A 23,554-nucleotide genomic window follows, 5' to 3' on the forward strand; every position below is an offset into this window, starting at 1 on the left:
TTCATTAAAGACACAGCAAAAGCATCAGATGCAGCAGATTGATTTTATGGCCTCAGGTTAAACTTTGACACAGAATAAAATCTTGACAGGACTCACACACATTAAAAATAAAGGCCACGACTGAATATGAAGAATAGACTTGAGCCTATTGGTGCATGTGAGCTGTTACGTGCAAGGTTTTTAAAATTTATAACCACCTCGGAGGACATTGGTGGTTACGAGTCACTGGCATTGTTACTTTGGGGGTTACGAACTGAAAAGTTTGAGAACCTCTGTTCTACCATGTTGTTCACGTCTTCAGACTCTGAATTATATCTCATAATTACAGTAATTATTATTATGTCATAAATATATCTCAAGAAAAAAAATCTCCTTCGAAGACAGTCAAGAGTGCTTTGAGTTGCTAGCTGACCCCAGGGTATTGTGGTTTGCTGACCACCTTTGCTGAAGAAATTGAAACTTGGATTGTGTTTTAGGCCAGTTTGGAGCAGTGTTCTCTACTCTTAAACACAAAGGTATTTAATTGACATTGATGGTTCAGTAAAAAAACTTTAACATCCAACTTGTTCTTTAGATGGGTGGCACGGTGGAGTGTGTGTTCCCAGTACTGAGCTGCACCTGAAAGGGCATCCGCTGCGTTAAACATATGCCAAAATGGTCTTTACATGAAGAAAAACAAATGATTCTTTAAAGAACTGATCAATGTTTCTTGGAAAAACAAAGATGGCTCTTCTGTTGCTGCATAAAACCTTATTCGCAGGCGTCACGGTACGTTGAAGAGGCGGATTCAAAAAGGTAGGATCCAAGTGCATTTAATAAAGAAATTATTGTGCAGATAACAGAAAAATAGTGGGACATCCAAAAATCAAAGGATAAAAAGAACAATAATAAACAAAACAAGAAACTAAGGCAAGAAACGGGAACACAACACATGAACAGCATACAGTCCCATACAAAGACAAATGACACAGCAGGGCCGGAGTGGGACTCCTTTTCAGTCCTAGAGTTTTAAGCCTTAAACCGGCCCACCTCAGTTCACGACTGACTATATTAAAATAAGGTCATTTCCAATTCAGTTTCCAATGACACTATCAGCTAAACAGCTGCTTTAGAACTTTAAATGGTATATATATATATATATATATATAAATATAAATATAAGAACATTAAAGGGTAGCTAAATCTCCAACACTATTCTTTAAAACATCACAATGTCCTTTCCTGAAATATCTGAATATATATTCTGTGCAAAATTCTTTATATACATCCAGTCCTTTGTAACGGCGGTCATACAAAAAAATAATAAAATATGTACACCTACAAGTAACCCAAACAGGAATATATGTCTTAACACTAAAAATGAAGAAAAAACAAAAAATAAATAGTTCGAATTCCGGCCTGCGGCATCATAACGCAACGTGCTAACCACTGGACCACAATGGTGCTGTTAAGCCAGTGCGTGCGGAAGAAAAAATATTGCACTGTCATCTGCAAGACTCTTTTAACCACAGTATTACTTTCTATTGATGGATTAATCTTTTTGTCCCCTTTTTAGATTTCAGATCAAATGATGTCAGATTTATTAATGTAGTGAATAATCCGATTTTCATTAAGCAGGTGTAATATTCATTAATATTAATTATTAGAATTCTTATATTCACTAAGGTGCCGCTGTTTGGGGTCGAATGATAGTTACGTCATCGTTAACCTGCAGGCTGCATTTTGTTCACGGGGCTACGAGGAAATAAATAAACAGAGCGGAACTGCGGCATAATAATGAATAAAAAGAGTGAGGCTATGGTCAAATAAATAAATAAATGAAAAAAGTACGACTGCTGAGAGTACAAACAGCAATAGGGACACCGGCCCTCGAGGGCAAAAAAAAAAACGGGAATTCTCCCGGTCCTCCCAATAAACCAATCCAGGCCTGCGACACAGTAACAATCAGGTGCAGATGCAATCTATAGTGACAGGATTCAGCTGCGTGTGTGATCAGTGTAAGTAAAACCCTATGTATGTGTAGCGGAATGAAGGGATTTGTTCATGACTGAATTGTAGTTCACCAGCAATCTCTGCAGTCCTCGATCGCTGATGAACATACACAGGACAGGAGTCTCAATTAGAAAGAAAAAAATAATTTTATACCAATTAAGCTATTGTATGAGCTTTGTATCTCTAAATGTATTGGTCATGCATAAAAGATATATACTTAAAGAAAAGGGCTTGGATTTGTTGATGACATTGGTGTTTGATAACATATTGACCTGGTAATTACTTTTATTAATACTACATAATTTTAGTATTAAATTTAACCTGTTTTATTTATATATGACTGACAAATATGCATGTCATTTAGTTTATCGACTGAATTAAATATAATTCCTTTATTTTAAATAGTTAATTCCTAAGTAAAATTTAATTAAAAAGCTAATCTGTTTCTCAGACGCTGAACATGTTTGGGTTTGTGGTTCATATTTATTGTCCACAGCACCTTCACAAACACCCCATGCTCAGTAACAATAACAAGCATTGCCGCAGGCACAATTAAAGACCGCACATAAGTCTGCTGTCAGAAAGCATTAATGTAAAAACACACAAACGCTCTGTCAAATTCTCTTTAAACCATTATACTAAGAGCGTCTGTTTCTTGGTTTATTTCTCTCTTTTTTCTTTGAACTAGGTTTTTTCTCACTGGAGTACATTCACATGTTACCTCTCTCCACTTAACAGATTCCTCATGAAATATGCATTTCACATTCATCAGTGCGTAACTTACTGTACATGAAACATCATTCATGTTGTTTTTCATACCGACGCTTCTGGATCTGCGCATAACCTGATTTTATCTTTATACTGTACATCATTCCTCAAAGTTATTTTTGCCATATTTGCTTGTTTACATTAAATTAGTGTTCTATTTAGCATGCTATTAGAGGTAAGGCAAGTATTTGAAAATGCCATAGCAAGGATAGCATTTGTATGATGACCTTTAGATAAAGCCTTTAGTTAAGCCTCTCTTTCCTGTCCTTTTAATAACCCTGAAAAAAAAACCTCTGCATAATAGAAATCAGCCGCTGAAACATATGAAACATTTATATGAAAACTGATAGACAGATGAAACTGATAGAAGGTGAAACTTTTATCACATACTCAGCTCTGGACAGCAGAATAAAATCAAAATTACAGCGAACACGCTTTTTCCATTCTGAAAATGCGAGGTGCAGGGGTGGGCAAAAATACATTGAATTGTATTTTAAAATAAAATACCTCAATTTTACATGTATCAGAACAAACTACAAAACACAGCAGCCACAAGTATCAAAATAAAATACTGTAATTTGAAAATACCACAAAATACTTTTACATGGGAGGATAAGATTTCTTCGCAAACCTTCTGTCGATAGGCATATTCGATCAATCTTTTCACCATTAAACTGACTTGGTGAAGTAAACAATGTTTGATAACAACAGCTTTTCGCTGAGCAAGTTTAAGTCAGCCAATAGGACTTATTATTTTTATGTTGTTTGTCTTATTTTCTTGGCCCAAAATAATAAATCCAAAACTACTATTATTTGTGCAGTTCATATTCTCCCAAGAGTTTTTTCAGTTCTTCTTTAACTGGAAGAGTCTCAGTTTACCTCCTTCGTGACACCATCTTTAGGTGTTATATTATTTTAGTATTGAGACTGAGAATGAGAACTTATCAAAATTAGAGAATCAGAACACTTACAAATACTCCAGGTTACTGTTAATATAGCCAGCGTCAGGACATTGAGGCACTGGGACTCTGTTTAAAGCTACAAACCTCAAGCATTGATTGCGGCTAGTTGATTTTCGAAAGGAAGCTTTTAAAGAATGTACAAAAAAACGCTTATTAGTTATGGATTGAATATCATTGTAATAACAAGACATACATGCAAGGTAAGAGTCTGGCACCTGGTGGTAAATGTCTTAATCTAATAAACCCAATTTAACTGTTAAGGCCCTGGTATATGTTAAACAAAATTGAAGAACAAACTGAAATTACTGTACATTATACAGCATCATGTACAAAATCCTGCCCAAATTATATTGGTTTTAAGTTCGATTTAGCCATCCGAAACAACTCACCGAAGCAAACTTTTATGTTTTGGCTACCATTGGTCTGTAGTGATTATGCAATCAGTGGATGTGTTCTGGAACCTCCAAATTCTCATCCCACAGATATAAAACAGAAGCACAACATCCAAAACAACAACACTACCCACATGAATACACTGGAGAGTAGATTAGCAGAGCTGGTACAGATGTATCAGCACCTGCTCGATCAGGGGGTCACATCCTGAACAAGAAGCACACCTTATTGCACCACATCTTTTCTATGAGTTTACGCACACCAGTGGCGCTGTTGGGTGTCTGACCATGGCAAATACAAAACAATGCAAAGATAAAAGATGTGACTTACTGTGATGACACTTCTAATGGAGAAGGCAGTTTTCCGTATGCTCATGAAACTGTTCTTTTTTTTTTTAAAGCCACCATCGTTGTATGTGCGAACACAACAATCGAAAACAGTATACCAACACCTAGTTGTTTCAAACTTTTGTTGCTCTCAAATGAAGGACAAGAAAAGAACTTTGTTTAATGTATACCAAGGCTTTTCGTCAACTGACTAGCAGTACAAGTTAAGAGTGCTATATAAATACATTAATTCCTTCAATATTTTATTCAAATATTATCAGAAGTTCCTTCTCTACATTCCTCACTTAATCAGCCAGCAATTTTCATGCAAGACAATGAGCCCTGCCACACAGTAAAACAGGTTCCTTGAAACAGAAAACATTGAAATAACAAAATGGCCAGTCCAGAATCCTTATCTAAACCTGGTTGAAAATCTATGTAAAATCCTTGGAGCCAACTATTCTGGCATATGCTTTATGAAGCAGATGCACTTCCAGCCACAGCCCAACTCCATGCTGGGAAACACCCCACCGCACATACAGTAGATGCACAGATTCACACACTCATACACTACAGCCAATTTAGTTCATCCATTCACACTTACAGTACACTCTCAAACACAAGTTACACTAGACATTGTTAAATAAAGAATGCAGTACTTTAAATAATGAAACATCATTGTACAAATTTCACATGCTCTGTCTTAGGAAGTCTATAATGCCTGCAGATGCTGTTTTCCATTAACATTCCCATTCATCTTAATGGCAGCTGGCCAGCAATGGCAGGCCCCTTAGAGGTATGTGACCTGTATGCTGCCATCTTAGCTTGTGGGCACTTACTTGCTGGTAACATTTGTCATGTGGCTGATTACTCGTCAAAGGCAGTGGATAGGAACAAAATCCATTTTTCATAATATCCCAGGGTCCCCGCGGGTCCTTAAATGTCTTAAAATGTCATCTGTCAAATTTAAAGCTACACTGTAACTTGCATTTGAATTGAACTAAATCTAATTATTGTTAATTTCTTATTATAATTATTGTAAATATTAGTAGATTTACATTTACAGTTTCACATATGAGCAGCAGAAAAAACAATGTTTACTAAGTAATATTAGCGAAGTCAATCTGATTTAAACCTAAAACCATTTCAAAGAAAAGGGGCAAGTGACCATTTATTAAAATCCAAATCAACATTTGCTGTGCAGTTTAAAAAGTTTACAAAGCCATTTTAATGTTGGCAAAGCAATCCCAAACAAATACTCTTCCCTTATTATAGGTTATAAATAAAGCCGTAATTAGAAATTGCATACAGTACATTTCTGAAATGAAAACAATTTGTTATGTCTAATGTTAGTGCTACGAAACATGTTTGACATTATTTAAAACAAGTTTCATGTTTGTTTTTCATTACTGGGAGAGTTTGATGTTGTTAGTGACATTTGCATTGGTGAAGTGATCATGTGTGGCCACAGGCATTTAAGCAATGTTCTTCTGCTTGTAGCTTTGGGCAAACTGTTAATTAATAAAAAGATATAAGATCTTAAGATCTTAATAAAATGCTGTATCATCTTAAGTCTTAAGGATGAAAAATATAAATCATGATACGACCTAACATGATTGTAAGATTCCATTCTGTCAGTCCAACGACGGAATCTGGTGAATGGTCGAAGGTTAAATGCGTGTAATCCTTTTCTAGGGCTTCTGATTAGAATTGTGTTGTTTATTGTAATTTATTATACATATCATATAAACAAATATATTATACGCCAAATGTATGCAGTCTTATACAATTAGACTGTAAGACTTGTATAGGTCTTATACAAAAAGACTGCCAGTCATGTGAATATACATGGTTTGTGTACATTTGCATAATGGAGGCTTTTCTATCCGCCACATCTGTTCCTTGATCATTCTCTGGTCACATTAGGCTTTTATTCCTCTATTTCTGTTATCAGGATGATTTGTGGGAAGGCTTCTTCTTCACGCGAGCATTGTATTTTCTCTGAGGGAAAGGATTCACGCATTGAAATAAATAAATAATCGGCCTGACACTGGCAAAATTGCTGCTATACTGGGGAGATATAAAATAATTGATGTCTCGCGTGTTGTGTTTATCTGAAAATCTGTGTTTGAGTGACAGATGTGCACAGTATTTTGCAAAATGCGAAAGCTGTTCGCAACAGGCTAAATTGGTCTTTTGAAGAAGGAAAAGTGTTGGCTTACATTTACATTCAAGGCATTTAGCAGACGCTCTTATATCCAGATCAACTCACGAAATTGCTTTAGCATCTTGTAAGAGACCATTGTTATCAACAGATGGCGTGCTTGCAATTTGCAAATCTGTCTGGTGGAAGAGAAGTTCTTATAAAAAACACACACACACACACAAAACAGGACACAATTCAAGATAAAAGTCAAGTTGTAGGTCTGCATGGATGGGGACTGGCCATTGACTGCAAGGTTTTACTGCAAAAAAGTGTGTTGAACTTGATTCTAGCAGCTATGAAGGGAGTAGAGCAGCAGTGTGATGTGGGAGTACTTGGAAGTTCATAATATTATTTTTGTCATCAGGAGAGAGAGAGGAAGGCGTAGGTGGAGGCTTGAGCTGGGAGTAAAAGGTGCTTAAGAGTTTCCTTTGGGCTTTGCTTCAAAGCTCTTCTGCAAAAATCTGAATCTGAGGCATCTGGAGTTCCCTGTCGGAGAACCTCAAGCTACATCTACACCAATTACCACATACATTTCAATGTCCTTTCTCGACATTTGGCCCTTCGTAAGATGCTTCTCTCATGCAAAAGTTGAGTTTTTTTTAAGGATGGGCTATAAATCAATGGTGATTTTTCAAAGACGTAGGAGGCAGATAAACATTTTAATATTTTATTGTGAATTCTTCGGATAATTACAAGTTCAGGCGACGCGCAGTGGTGCAGTGGGTACTGCTGTCGCCTTACAGCAAGAAGGTCACTGGTTCGAGCCTCCGCTGGGTCAGTTGTCGTTTCTGTGTGGAGTTCGCATGCTCTCCCTTTGTTCGCGTGGGTTTCCCCCACAGTCCAAAGACATGCGGTACTGGTGAATTGGGTAGGCTAAATTGTCCGTAGTGTATGTGTGTGTGAATAAGTGTGTATGTGTTTCCCAGTTATGCGTTGCAGCTGGAAGGGCATCTGCTGCATAAAACAAATGCTGGATAAGTTGGCGGTTCATTCCGCTGTGGCGACCCCAGATTAATAAAGGGACTAAGCCAAAAAGAAAATTAATGAATGAATTACAAGTTCAATTAGCCGGTTGTTGCTAGATCGGATATAGTTGCAGCCGGAAGTTAACGAGAATTATTTTTATTATTTATTACATTTCCCATTAATTGTATTTCATTAACGTCTACCCCAACCCTAAACCCAACCATAACAGTAATGTAAAAACAGTAGTTGTACAAAATATTATTTATGCTATCTATTAAATTACCCAATAAAATTATTTTTTTAATGCCTGCCCCCACTAAACCCAACTGTCACAGTGCTGTAAAAATAATAATTATTGTTATACAGTGTCATAAAGAATGCTGCTACATTGATATGCATAACGTACTTCCGGCCGGCCGCATATCTGGTCTAGACTGTACCCCCTTAACCCTTGTCAAACTGAGTTCCTGCAGGGCCGCCTGTACCTGTAGGTTTTAAACAAGCCTAAAGGACTCAATTAGTTTGATCAGGTGTTTAATTAGGGTTGTAACTAAACTGTGCAGAGCTGCGACTCTCTAGAAACTGAGTTTGACACCTGTGCCCTAACCCCTGCCCCTTGTTTTGTGTCCAAACCCTCCAGCACATGCTTTCTGATAGAGCAGCATTTACTACACAGTGTTTCAGTACACTGACAAGCAATGAAAATCACAGCTAATATCGAAATTGATTTAATCAGATGATAAGCTAATTAATAGTTTTGTGATAATGACAGCTGTTTTTGTGGGATTGTTAGTTATGCTGAACTGAAGAGAGCTATGCCGGGGTTACTTCACAAATTACGGAGAGAATTTCCGGAGTTACTTCATATTTAAAGTTTATGAGATTTACTAAACACAATCTTGTGGCAGCAGGGTGGCCCAGTGGTTAGCTGGTCTGAATCCTGGCTGGGCCAGTTGGCATTTCTGTGTGGAATCATCGTGTATGAGTGCATCTGTGAGAGTGAATTTGAGTGTGTATGGGTGTTTTCCCAATACTGGGTTGGGGCTGAAAGGGCATCCGCTGTGTAAAATATATGCCGGAAAAGTTGGCATTTCATTCTGCTGTGGCGACCCCTAAAAAAATAAGGGACTAAGCTGAAGGAAAATTAATGAATGCTCCCAAATCAATGTAGATGATCATGCTTTATGTGTTTCCATTACTCTTCAAGTTGCACAAACCGAAACTGCAAATTGAAAATGTTTAATGGAAATTGGTCAATTTTCAAAAAAATATCCCTAAAAGTGACCCTGAACCAGAAAAGCAGGTTTAAAAAGTCTCGTGATGTGCTTCGAAATATGCATTTTAACACAATTTTATGACATAGTCTCAACCGAAACATGAGCATCAAATAAAAAGCAAATGATAAGCGTCTTGAAGGGGGCGGGGCATGTCAGATACTAGAGAGCATTTGATTGGTCAAGATTTGACGAGAAACTGAAGTATGAGGTGACATGAATAAAACCGTTGATCCATTTAGGTGGAAGTGACAGACTACAAGCTTTACAGGTTATATCAGTTTTATATCTTCTAAACGCCAATTCTGTCAGTGTTTTGGAGCGCACTAGCTTATAGATATCCTAAAAACTAACAATATGGTTCTAACATCTAAAAAAATTTATTTTATTTTCATGGGACTTTTAAATAGCAACTGATACCTCACATCATCTCAGTATGCTTTCAGACATTTTTTTAGGTTCAGTATGATTATATTTAATATTTGTTTTTTTTAAGAGTTTCAATGTGGATGAAAAAGTTTTGAAATGACTAAACTGGGGGAGTTTTATGGAACACAAATGTCACTTTTAGATGTAATATACCCTCTTTTATTCAATGTAATGTGTAAGCAAGTCTTACCTGTTGGAAGAAAGACAGGGAATCAAAATAAGAAAAAGATCTGCAGTTTCGATAATGGATACATTATAAGGTGCTGGTGTGGTTAGGAAGTCTGAGAGGAGTGAAGTGCGTTTCGCTAACACCTTTGTATGAAGATCCTTATGTGTGTGTGTGTGTGTGTGTGTGTGTGTGTGTGTGTGTGTGTGTGTGTGTGTGTGTGTGTGTGTGTGTGTGTGTGAGGACTAGGCTGAGGAGTGCAGGTGTTTTCAGCAGTGCAAATATCTCTAATTTATGTTTGTGATTGTGGTCTACAGGTTTACACACGATATGGGAAATGTTACACGTTTAATGGAAACAAGACGTCACCCAAGCGTGTAAGGCAAGGCGGTACAGGAAACGGCCTGGAGATGATGCTGGATATTCAGCAAGACGAGTATCTGCCCATCTGGAGAGAAACCAGTGAGTGACTTGTAGAACTGATACCATTTTTTATCTCAGATATTGATTCTAACGCAAATGACCTTGAAATATTTTATTATTTTACTTTCATATGCTTGATTGTTTTGTATAATGTCAATTTCAAAATATAAAGTGATCAAAGTGTTGGGTGGGTAAGATTTGTAGTTTTTTCGGCTTCACTTCAAGTACTGACTTGAAGATTTAACATGTGCTTGTTAACAGTTTGATACACTGTAAAAAAAATCAAGCAGCTTATTGTTATTAAGTATTTAGTTCTACAAAATTTGCTTTATGTTCATACAATTCAGGTCTTCAAAATATTATTAAAAAAATGTACTGTTTTGGTAACACTTTATTTTGATGGTCCAGTAGACTGTCTGCTTAATATCTGTTGATATGCTCTTTCAACAGACATTTAACTGACTATAAGAAACTTTACAAGTACATGTCAATTTACACTAACCCTAACCCCAACCTAACAGTCTACTTATAATTTAATGAGAATTAGTTGGCATATAGATGTAATGTAGCTTAAAATCATCAAACGGACAATCAAAGTAAAGTGTGACCACTTCTGTTCCTAATCTGGACTTTTTTCCAGTACAGTCCAGTTAACATTAGTCATTCTAAACATTAACTTATTATAAAATTATTCAAAACTCTGTGGCTAGAATACTTACTCATACCAAATGTCCTGCTCATATGACCTCCATTGGCTCCCAGTTGCATACCGTATTAAATTCAAAATTGTCCTGCTTGCATTTAGATCCTTAAATGGCCTAGCTCCCTCTTATCTTTACAACATGCTTGTCCCCTACATCCCAACTCACTCACTACATTCCTCTGACTCTGTTCTTCTAGCTGTCCCTCGATACCGTCTCTCTTCAATGGGGTGCAGATCATTTAGTATCATTGCACCCAAACTTTGGAACTCTCTACCGAGCTCACTTCTGTTCAGTTAATAATGTCTGACTTCTTGTATGTTTGTGAACCTAATGTTGTCTCTACCTATTGTTTCTTTCAATGTTTGTTTGTACTATCTCTTTTTGTTACATTCATTGTAAAGTGTCCTTGAACTCTGGAAAGGCACTATATAAATAAAAAAATATTATTATTATTATTATTATTATTATTATTAACTGAAATGAACACTTAATGTAAAGTTTAATAATTATGTCTAAACATAAGCAGAATTATTTGTTACATATCAACATCAACTTATCAACATCACAATAAAATACATGAATTTAAATTAATTAAACCAAATAAAATGACTTTGAAACTACTTAATTTGGTCCAGTTAGAATAACTTGAAAATTTTGATGTGTTTAATTAATGCATATAAATCTGATGTGTGTAAAATATGTTTTTTTTTTATTAATTAGATCGAAAATTAACATTTAAACCATAAATATGTTTTGAGAACGAAACAAATAAAATTGGCTGTAAAAATTTAAAACACATGAAATATACACTCACCAGCCACTTTATTAGGTACACTTTACTAGTACCGGGTTGGACCCATTTTTGCCTTCAGAACTGCCTTAATCCTTCATGACATAGATTCAACAAGGTACTGAAAATATTCCTCAGAGATTTTGGTCCATATTGACATGATCACACAGTTGCTGCAGATTTGAGATTGCTGACGCATCTCTCGTTGCACCACATCCCAAAGGTGCTCTATTGGATTGAGATCTGGTGACTGTGGAGGCCATTTGAGTACAGTGAACTCATTGTCATGTTCAAGGAACCAGTCTGAGATGATTTTACTCAGACTGGCGCATTATCCTGCTGGAAGTAGCCATCAGAAGATGGGTAGACTGTGATCATAAAGTGATGAACATGGTCAGCAACAATACTAGGTTGGCTGTGGCATTGACACGATGCTCAATTGGTACTACTGGGCCCAAAGCGTGCCAAGAAAATATCCCCTACACCATTACACCACCACCACCAGCCTGAACCGTTGATACAAGGCAGGATGGATCCATGCTTTCATGTTGTTGATGCCAAATTCTGACCCTACCATCCGACTGTTGCAGCAGAATTTGAAAGTCATCAGACCAGGCAACATTTTTTTTAGTTACTGTTTCCTTTCTATCAGCTGGAACCAATCTGGCCCACAGAACTGCCGCTCACTGGATATTTTCTATATGGTTGTGCGTGATAGATCAGCAATTTCTGAAATACTCAGACAAGCCCATCAGGCACGAACAATCATTCCATGTTCAAAGTAACTTAAATCATCTTTCTTCCCCATTCTGATGCTCGGTTTGAACTGCAGCAGATCATTTTGACCATGTGTACATGCCTAAATACATTGAGTTGCAGCCATGTGATTGGCTGATTAGAAATTTGCATTAACGAGCAGTTGAACAGGTGAGCCTAATAAAGTGGCCGGTGAGTGTACATAATTAGTTCAACAATTGTTTAACTAGGCTGCTTAAAATTTTTTAAAACAGTAACATAATTACATTTTTAGGATGTTTTAATGCACGCAACGTACAAATTGTAAATCATCATTTATTTCAAATTGAAATCTTTTCAGATGTTACAAATTAATTTTACTGTAACATTTGACTTACCATGTCTTTGCTAAATAAAAACAATTGATTTCTTAAAAAAAACAATAATACCACAAGCTTTTGAATAAAAACTAATATAAAATAATAACTTAAAATTTTTAATTAATATTTGTTTAACATTATACATAGAATATTGAATGTGTTGCACAAGCTGTTAGTTTTACTAATACAGTATGATCTGTCCATCTTCAGACGAGACCACGCTGGAGGCAGGTATTCGGGTTCAGATACACAGTCAGAATGAACCGCCGTACATCCACCAGCTGGGCTTCGGAGTCTCACCAGGATTTCAGACATTTGTTTCCTGCCAGGAACAGAGGGTATGTTTAAACTGGGGGTAAAACCTGCTTGTTTTTTGCTTGGTAAAGCTGTTACGTCTGAATTCAACAACGGGCTGTTCTCAACTCTCGAATTTCAGAAATTTAAAATTAGGAGCTAATTTACAAAATGTCAAACAGATTTCAAGGCTGACTGGAATATTTTCTAATTGAGACTGCATGTGCTATTTCACAGCCATAGGGTGCACTCAGGCAGACAAAGAAGCAGAGAGACGCCAGTTTTTCTCTCTCTAAATGTCTGCTGTTTTTCTAGCTAACGTACCTGCCACAGCCGTGGGGAAACTGTCGGGCTTCATCCGAGCCTGTGATCCCAGGATACGACACCTACAGCGTCAGTGCTTGCAGACTGCACTGTGAGAGCACACAGGTGCAGAGAGAGTGCAACTGCAGGATGGTGCATATGCCAGGTGCGAGCTGTAGTATGTGAGCGGGAGAGCTGTCATAATAAAATAAGTGTCTGTATCAGTAAGAACAAATGTGAAGCTGTTTTTAGAGGGGATACAGCCGAGGCCGGAAATTAATATAAATTATTTATAGTATTATTAAATTACCCATTAATTGTATTTCTACCCATATCCTAATCCTAATCCTACCCCTCACAATAAAGTAAAAACAGTAATTATAAAGAGAATTATGTATATTATTAATTAAAATATTATTTATAAAATTTATTTATTTATTAAATTTTTTATAAAATAAAATTGTATTTTATTAGTGTCTACCTCTACCCCAACCCTAAACCGAACCTCATAGTACTGTAAAAACAGTAATTATAATGAGAATTACATATATTATTAATTAAAATACCCATTAATTGTATTTTATTAACATCTACCCCCACGCCAACCCTAAACCGACCACTCACAGTAATGTAAAAACAGTAATTATAATGAGAATTATGTCTTTTATTATTTAAATACCCATTAATTGTTTTTTATTAACATTTACCCCTACACTAACCTTAATTCTACCCCTCGCAGTAATGTAAAAACAGTAATTATAATGAGAATTATGTACATTAATAATTAAATTCTCATTAATTGTGTTTTATTAACATTTACCCCTAGCCTAATGCTAATTCTCCCCCTCACAGTAATGTAAAAACTGTAATTATAACAAGAATTATGTATATTATTGATTAAAATACCCATTAATTGTATTTTCTTAACATCTAGACCAACACTAACCGTTATTCTACCATTTACAGTAATGTAAAAACAGTAATTAAAATAAGAATTATGTATATTATTGATTAAAATACCCATTAATTGTATTTTATTAACATCTACACCAACACTAACCGTAATTCTACCCTTTACAGTAAAGTAAAAAGAGTAATTAAAATGAGAATTATGTATATTATTGATTAAAATACCCATTAATTGTATTTTCTTAACATCTAGACCAACACTAACCATAATTCTACCATTTACAGTAATGTAAAAACAGTAATTAAAATGAGAAGTATGTATATTATTCATTAAAATACCCATTAATTGTATTTTATTAACATCTACCCCCACCCCAATCCTAAACCGACCCCTCAAAGTAATTTTGAGAATTATGAATTAAATTACCCATTAATTGTATTTTATTAACATCTACCCCTAACCTAACTCTAATTCTACCCCTTACAGTAGTGTAAAAACAGTAATTATGAGAATTATGTCTATTATTTATTAAATTATCTATTAATATGTATTTTATTACTAACCCTACATCACCCCTTAACCTACCCCTCACAGTAATGTAAAACAGTCATTATTCTATTACAGTAATTCTATCAATATAAATACCTCTCATTAACTTCCAGCCGCAGTTGTATCCTCTCTAGACTTTACCATTTTCAGGCCACCACACAATTGATCTTATTGCTGCTGACAGATTGGATGATGCATCCCAACATTGCATGTTTCACTGTCAGAAAATAAGGTGGAACTGAGCATTCTAAAAGCGTGCTTACATTTTTTATCTGGTCTTTCTTAAATCAGTTGGTCTGGACTAGAAAGATTCCTATGTTTAACCTACTTTAATTTATTCAGACCAACACAAACCTGAGCAGTGTTTGTTTAGCACTGAGGTATTTGCTGTGTTAATAAGTGCAACTTTTTTTGTCCGAAACAAACAAACCAAACCACAGCTGTGAACACACACACTAACACAGAAGTCACAACAGAGTTTATAAAAAATTTTTAAAAACATACACTGTGTGAATGCACAGACCAATCTCCTGAAGAACTACATCAAGCAAACCCCACCTCTAACCCTACACCTCATTGGGAGATGAGCAGATCATATTAAAATGTACAAAATTCATCATGCAAATTAATACGAATTAGCCACTAAATTAGAATATAGTGTTGAAGATAGTGTTGGAATGCACTGATTTAATCCTTTATGGAGGAGATTTCTGTAAATAATCTATAAACTCTCCTTCTGGTTTAATACATATTTTTTAAATATCTCTTCACAGGTGACGCTGATATCTGTGCACCCAGTAAAATCAAGTGTGTTGACAAGGCTTTGGGTAAGATCATCACAGACACATCTTAAACGCGGCTCACGCACTCCACAATTTTGAATAATCCTTTCCGATTGTAGCTTTACAGACTGCATAAACATGATCCCCATGTCACACTGTAAAATCCCAGTTGTCATAATGTCAGACTGAAAGACAATCAAGACATGCTAAACATGGACATATAAGACAGTTTGATGTCATCAATCCATGACATGTTCAGTAGCTTACCTTTACTAAACATCAAAATTATAGTGCATTTGAAGTGGAATTTATCACTTTAGAGTGAAAACAATCATGGCCGCCCTAATCCCTTCAGAGGGTCTCTCACAGGGATGAGACCTTCTGTATTGAATACAATGATAAACTTACATTCGTTGAAGAACTTTGATGTTGGTTTGAGAAAGCCAATGGGACTGCATTAGGACTGGGAATGGCAGTTGGCAGGAAGCACAGCGGTTGCTAAGTGATTGCTAGGCAGTTGTTAAAATATTTATGGCATTGCTAGGTGGTTACTAAGCAGTTGCTAAATGGCAACGCTCGTGTACATGTTTGATCAAATGCTAATACTTAGTAGGCATTTCTAGCATTTGTTATTGCACTTTGATGCATAGTACACAGGAAGTCCAATTTGCTAGCATGAGTCAAACGAGCCAATCACCAGGTCCCTACAATGTTCTGATGTAGAGATATTGCTGTTTTTGATATGTGCGATTGGCACGAGGAGATATAGCAACAATCTTGAATGCAGAAGGCACATTTTGACCAAATTTGGGCCTTGTAGCATGAACGGCCTAGGAGGAGATTTGTTTGGTTTTGAGGACAGAGTAGTATAACAATATGTTGGCTTTATCAAAAGCAGCATAATAATCTGTAGTGGTCAGGTTTATATTGGTATTTTTGTTTCTTGTGATTGTGTTTAATACTCAGAGAAGTCACAATTGTTTAAAATCTTTATAAACTGACAGAATTTCATCAGAGGAAATGTTTGATCACAACGGCCCTTAATCAGCTATTGCTCAACATGTCAAACAAGCAGTCAAAGACCATAGATTTGATGCTTTACTCAAGTTCTGATAGGACATCCCAACTTACGAGTTGACAAGTTTTAATAACGACATCAGATGCATTCAAGATACTTTTGTCGTCGGCAAGATGAAATTTGATAAATTACAAGAAAATTTGATAAACTACAAGAAAATACAGCAGGATTTATTAGCTTTAGAAATTAGAAAATAAAGAACCAAGAATTCTGTTGTGTTTTGTCCCGGACAACCACAAGAGTTGATTTTGTGTCCATGAATTCCACCCACTAGTCCATATATAGAAAGATATATAATGGAAGACAATTTATAATTCGCTATCGTCAGTTTATATAAATCACTGATAGACACAGTTGTAGAAATATGTACTGAACATGTCATGTTTTTTCTTAGGAAAAATATTGCTAAAGGAGCTGATGACATAAAATTTAAGCAGATTTTGGTAAAAACCCAAACAATACAAACATAAAAATAAAACAAAACAAAAAAATCTGAAATACTAGTTATGTGTAACAACAATGGAATGACACAAGGAAAAAGAACTGAACAACAGAAATGTATTTAATACTTTATATAAAAGGATTTGTTTAATGATGGCAGCTTAAAGACGCCTCTCATATAGACAATGAAGTCACATGAATTGCTCAGGTGTGATCTTTATTTTGTATTCTATATATTGGATTCAAGTCAGGTGATTGGCTGGGCCATTCTACAGCTTAATTTTCTTTCTCTAAAAGCATTTGAGAGTTTCACTGGCTGTGTTTTGGATCATTGTCTTGCTGAAATGTCCACCCTGATTTCATCTACATCATCCTGTTAATGAAGTTGGACTGAAACAGGCAAGCAGCTAATATTAATTTACTATGACAAAGAGCAGAGGGTTGCTAAAGAACTACTGAGAGATTTGAGCTGCTGTCTGGATTTGTACTGCCTTTCTACACCTCCCTTTCTTTATGTGTTCAATACTTTTTTTCCCTGTGTCATTCATTTTATTACGTATAGCATCACATGTAAACTAGTTTTGTTTTCTTTCATTCATGTATTTCTTTGGTTGTGACCAAAATCCAGTGAACATTTCAAGCCATTGAACCTTTAGAAATATGTTTTCTGATAAAAATGGTGCCTCCCCAACTCAGACACTCAAAGGTTAAAGAAAAATTTTGAGTTTCTCAATCGTTATAACGACTTTGTGATGGCATTTATGTGTAGTCAATTCACAAAAATGGTATTTATCCCACATGACTTGAACAGCTCATGATTGTAGGAATCTTTAAGGATTTCCAAAATTTGTCTCAGGCAACCAAATAATGGCTGAAATTCCACATTAAACACACTATGAAATACTTTAAAAATGCTGACTGATTATCACGACATGTTTAAAAAGATAAAGTTCCACTGTATGATTTTGTAGCTTCTGCAGAAGAAAGATATAAAACATGTGATTTTACAGTCTGAACAATGAGAAAATATAGATTTTGACTTTTAAAATTATTGTTATTTTAAACATTAAAATATTAAAATGGAAGAAAAAAACTTTTAAAGTCAATATAAAAAGAAAAGTATTTCATTAAAAACCGGTAAATCAGCAGAATTGTTTTGATTGTAGGTACGTGGATTCTTACAATTTTTGACGATACCTGTACTCACTTTGATTACAGTTCTCTGTACTTTTCACACCCCTAATAAATGATGAATAATGAATACATAATGATGAGTTTTCCCAAACAGTGATCATTGACTCCATTGATTTGACTTAATTAAGGGTTTAAAACACCCCAGTGCATTTTAAACCATTGAACAACACTCAGAGCTTGATTGTGGACGATAGCCACATCACCATTCATTGCAGTTCTTGTCCGACCAAGTGTAATTCATTAAAATTCTTTGTCCATTTCCGCAGCTTCACTCCAGAAGAGCACGGGTGACTCATGTCCCTGTGAGACACCCTGTAATTTGACCCGGTATGGGAAAGAGCTCTCTATGGTTAAAATCCCCAGCAGAGGCTCTGCTCGCTACCTTTCCCGCAAGTACCAGAAGTCGGAGGAGTACATCAGGTGAGTCTGATGCATAAATAGACCACAAATGCAGGCATAATTGCCTTTTTTTTAATTTATATATCACACAAAAGCTGAATAAATAAGCTTCCCATTGATGTATGGTTTGTTGAAATTGGACAATATTTGTCGAAGATAAAAAAAAGTATTATCTTTAATCTGAAGGCTAAAAAAAATCTAAATACAGTGACGAAGAGCAGAGGGTTGCTGGAGAACTACTAAGAGATTTCAGCTGCTGTCTGGGCTTTCACTGCCTTTCTACACCTCCCTTTTTTCATGTATTCAATACTTTTTTTTCTGTGTCATTTTATTTTATTACACATAACTGAATTTGTAAACTAGTTAGGTTTCTTGAGTAAACGTAGCAATTTTACGTTTTGTCAGTTTAGTAGCTAACTGTACGAATTCGTACAAGTTCACTTGTACGAAAATGTACAATTTTTAAAAAGAGGCATGGTGCCAAACCCCACCCCTAAACCCAACCGTCATTGGGGGATGAACAAATCATACCAAACTTTATGATTGAGATTGTACGATTTCATACGAATTAGCCACTAAATCAAGAGGTTATGAATTGCCATGAGATTGCATTGGAATTTCTACTAAACTTTTTCATGATTTTTGGAATAAAATAAAAATCGTTAATTTAGACTTACAGTATAAAATGGGTTTTTATCTATTGGCAAAATATATATTCCATTGCAACATAAGACTAATGACCACACACACGTCATGATTTTGCCAAGTATGATCTATGTTGATCCTAGAACATCTTGTTTGTTTAAAATGTAATCCGTGTTTATTTCCTACGCCTAAACCCAACCATAACTGTAAACTACTCCCTAAATCAGAGGGGAATATTAGTTGGATAACAATCATGTAAAAGTTCATAAACCTAGCCGTAAACCTAAACTTAACATACAGTAAACTGTAAATGTATCCCTTAATTCTTACTGGCTGATTGAAATGTTGTTCCAGGATCAACATAGATGTAAATCCATGAACATGTCCTACTTGGTGAAATCAGGTTGGCGCCACAGTATACAGTCTGAGGGGCAGTTTTCATTCTGCTGCTTGACATACATATTCCACATATTTACCTATTACATATTTCAGCATTATCGTTAAGAGCCTCAAACAGATCAAACAAACTAAATATGCTTCTGCAAGTATACATGCAGGCATTTTTATTTATGTATTTATTTATGCAAAATATGCTTGTTTTTCAAATTCTCTCAGACTTTGCTAATAACTAAAGCAGGATTGCTATTGTTCAAACTGCAGGCTCGCTTGTGTCAGTTATATAATAGGATGAAAAATGTAATTGTGGTCCTCCATTCACTGGCTCAATAATAGAAAAAAAAAATATTTTTATAGACTGCTGCGAAATGAAATTCTGAGGTTTCCACTAATTATTATGTTTTTAACCGTTTTGGTGCTAATCCTTTTCTTTCCTTAACACAGCTAATAATGGACTTACTGTATACTGTTTCCCTGCAGGGAATTAATCATTTGAATAAACTTTTCATTGTGCAGAGACAACTTTCTCATCTTGGATATTTTCTTTGAGGCCCTTAACTATGAAACGATAGAGCAGAAGAAAGCATACGACATCGCTGGTCTGTTGGGTAGGTTTGCAAACTTAACATGAACATCTATGCTACAAACATTACAGTTATTTGGGATGCAGCTTGTCCACCTTGTCAAGAAAACGAATAAAGGACTCCTATTATGCGCTTTTTACACAATGCAATACAAATCCTAGGTCCTACAGAATGTGTTTGGGAAGATTCAGTTCAAAAAAGCGTCTCATTTATTGTTCATTTATAGTTCTTCTGATGCCCCCTTTTGGGAGAAATCCAAAATTACTGTTTGTGTGTGTCTTTTTAAATGCAAATAAGCAGCTGCCCCCGACCCCCTTTCAAAAATGATTAGTGGGCTTAGAGCAGGGGTGTCCAAACTTGGTCCTAGAGGGCTAGTGTCCTGCTGAGTTTAGCTCTAACTTGCTTCAACACCCTGCCAGGAGATTTCTAGTATATCTAGTAATTAGGGTTTGCAGCTAAACTCTACAGGACCAAGTTTGGACACCCCGGCTCTAAAGCAATGGTGAAAAATTGTTCAAGAAATTGATTCTGCATCAATTCTGATATTGTTTTTAAGTGACTACACTGAAAAAAATGTATGTTAATTAACAGTATTGTCGTTGTGAATTGCTTAATGGGACGTTGAACTCTGCTCTGTCAAAATTTGATGTTAAAAATTCAACTCTACAGTTTAACAAAGTGACTTTTATTGACATTTTATTAGTTTTAAATATTATAATGTATAATAAATATTATATAGTGAAATAAGTCTGTACAATAACAGAAAATGTACATTGTATACTGGCAGTTTATTAGAAGGTTTTTGTACCATCATATACAACACCGACCCAGAAAATATATTTACTTAAACTATTAAAAATGTTGATTAAAGTCACGTTTTTAACTTTTCAATGTTCAAAGTTGTTGGAAGAAATATCAGGGTCCCATAATGCAACTCAGAAGGATAAATAAATGGGGAAAAACAAAATATTTTGTAATCATGAGTTACAAAATATGAAAAACCGTTCATTTAAGGATTTTTTTACAGTGTATTCCTTTAAGAGTTCACACAAAATTGTGATTGCCAGAAAATGTTTAAACTATGTTGTTTTGCGATATGTCAAATACACACAAAGTTATGTCAAATACACACAAAAAAATCCTATAAGTTCATATAATGTTGGTTATGTCTGTGAATTTAACAATTGGAGAAGAAAATCCATGTGTATCAGCATATTAGATCTGTGAAGCAGGATTTACGCTGGAAACACAATAGTACTAAAACACACAAGTGTTACACAGACAATTAAACCATGATTTGGCTTAAAATTGTTTGTAATGGAGGTCTTTTGGAGGTGTTCAAAAGCGGTTCTTACAGATCTAGAGAAAAACTTTGCTTTGGAATTGACTTTTCATGCTCAAAAAAGAACATACTACTATGTGTTCTTGACACTAATCCAAAAGTTTGCCGAATAGAATTGCTGTTAAATCTGCTGCTTTGGATGGCCCATTTATGCTTTTTACACTATTTGCTAAATTGACAGTATTTATTTTTCAGTGAACTATTGCTGTGTTTCTCAACCACATTCCTGGAGGACCACTAACACAGTACATTTCGAATATCTCCTTTATCTGTCACACCCATTACAGGTCTTTCAGAATCTACTAAAGAGCTGACGATCTGAATCAGATATATTTGGTTAAGGAGACTGGAAAGGTGCAGAGCTGGTGGTCCTCTAGGAACATGGTTGAGAAACACTGAACTATTGCATTAGTCAATAACATTTGATTACATAAACTTAATTGTTATAAAATTGTTAATCCACTAACCCTCAAGCTATCTAAAATGCAGATGAGCATTATTAGTATTAATTTAGTTTTGCCTGTATTTTTATTTTATTAAAAAAATGACTTACTGGCTAATCTGAATTTTATAAAACACCATAGATAGACGAAGGGTTCAGCTAAAAGTATTCTTGTTCTGCTGAGGGAAAAAATGTGATAAATTGTTTTGGGTGAAATATTTATTCTATATATATATATATATATATATATATATATATATATATATATATATATATATATATATATATATATATATATATATATATATAGTTGAAGTCAGAATTAATAGCCCCCCTTTGATTTATTTCTTTTTTTATATATATTTCCCAAATTATGTTTAAGAGAGCAAGGACATTTATTTTCACAGTATGTCTGATAATATTTTTTTTGTTTTATTTAGGCTAGAATAACAGCAGTTTAAAAAATTTTAAAAGCCATTTTAAGGTCAAAATTGTTAGCCCCTTTAAGCTATTTTTTTAATAGTTTACAGAACAAACCATCAGTATACAATAACTTGCCTAATTACCCTAACCTGCCTAGTTAACTTATTTAATCTAGTTAAGCCTTTAAATGTCACTTTAAGCTGTATAGAAGTGTCTTAAAAATATCAAGTAAAATATTATTTACTGTCATCATGGCAAAGATAAAATAAATCAGTTATTAGAAATGAGAAATAATAATAAAACTATTATGTTTAGAAATGTGTTGAAAAAAATCTTCACTCAATAAAACAGAAATTGGGGAAAAAATAAAAAGCGGGGGCTAATAATTCAGGGGATTTAATAATTATGACTTATATAGATATATATAAATTGTTATATTAATAAATTCTTATATTAATATTACATTATTTTTAACATCATAAGGATCTTTTCATCATAAGGAAATTTGTCACTTAAAAAAATGTATAAAAGAAATCACTTCATACCTGTTTCAGGTCATTTTTGGATTGACAAAGCATCGTACAGGTTTGCTGGGTGACAACCACTACTTTAAGTCATGTAATAATGAGTTAATTGGAGACTATGAAAATGAAACTATGTAAAATAAAATGCTGTGCCAAACTGCAAGAAGAACTGTGTTCTGAAAAATGGTTGACTTTAAAAAGAATAAAATAAAAGGTAGTGTTTGTTGAGTGACAGTCTTTGCTAGTATTATAGTACATCAGCTTGATTAGAGGTGGCACGGTGGCTCAGTGGTTAGGACTGTCGCCTCACAGCAAGAAGGTCATTGGTTCAAGTCCCGGTCGGGCCCCACAGTCCAAAGATATGCGGTATAAGGGAATTGGATGAACTGAATTGGCAATAGTGTATGTGAATGTGAGTGTGTATGAATGTTTTCAGTACTGAGTTGCGGCTGGAAGAGCATCCGCTGCATAATACATATGCTGTAATAGTTGGTGGGTCATTCCGCTGTGGGGACCCCTGATACATAAGGGACTAAACTGAAGGAAAATGAATGAATGAACTTGATTTGAGACTTTTTAGTTGTTTTAGTGCATTTTAGTGTGTGGTTTCCATTTTCAGGAGACATTGGTGGACAGATGGGGCTCTTCATTGGAGCCAGTATTCTTACCATACTGGAAATACTCGACTACATCTATGAGGTACCTTCACTTCATTGAGAAAAGACGGTCATGTG

At 35.1% G+C, this 23,554-nt stretch overlaps 1 protein-coding gene across 1 annotated transcript in view; it reads left to right on the forward strand.

Moving 5' to 3' along the window:
• The window catches only part of asic4b (acid-sensing (proton-gated) ion channel family member 4b), a 65,942-nt gene that overhangs the window by 41,296 nt on the left and 1,092 nt on the right, over positions 1 to 23,554 (forward strand). Inside the window, exons 2-8 of the mRNA XM_056458996.1 lie at positions 9,800 to 9,944; positions 12,725 to 12,852; positions 13,124 to 13,277; positions 15,344 to 15,397; positions 18,332 to 18,485; positions 20,022 to 20,113; positions 23,440 to 23,519. Of these exons, the coding sequence (XP_056314971.1) occupies positions 9,800 to 9,944; positions 12,725 to 12,852; positions 13,124 to 13,277; positions 15,344 to 15,397; positions 18,332 to 18,485; positions 20,022 to 20,113; positions 23,440 to 23,519 (807 nt within the window). The remainder of the gene's footprint in view (positions 1 to 9,799; positions 9,945 to 12,724; positions 12,853 to 13,123; positions 13,278 to 15,343; positions 15,398 to 18,331; positions 18,486 to 20,021; positions 20,114 to 23,439; positions 23,520 to 23,554) is intronic.

This window comes from Danio aesculapii, chromosome 6 (genome assembly GCF_903798145.1).
Source record: "Danio aesculapii chromosome 6, fDanAes4.1, whole genome shotgun sequence".
Classification (NCBI taxonomy): Eukaryota; Metazoa; Chordata; class Actinopteri; order Cypriniformes; family Danionidae; genus Danio; species Danio aesculapii.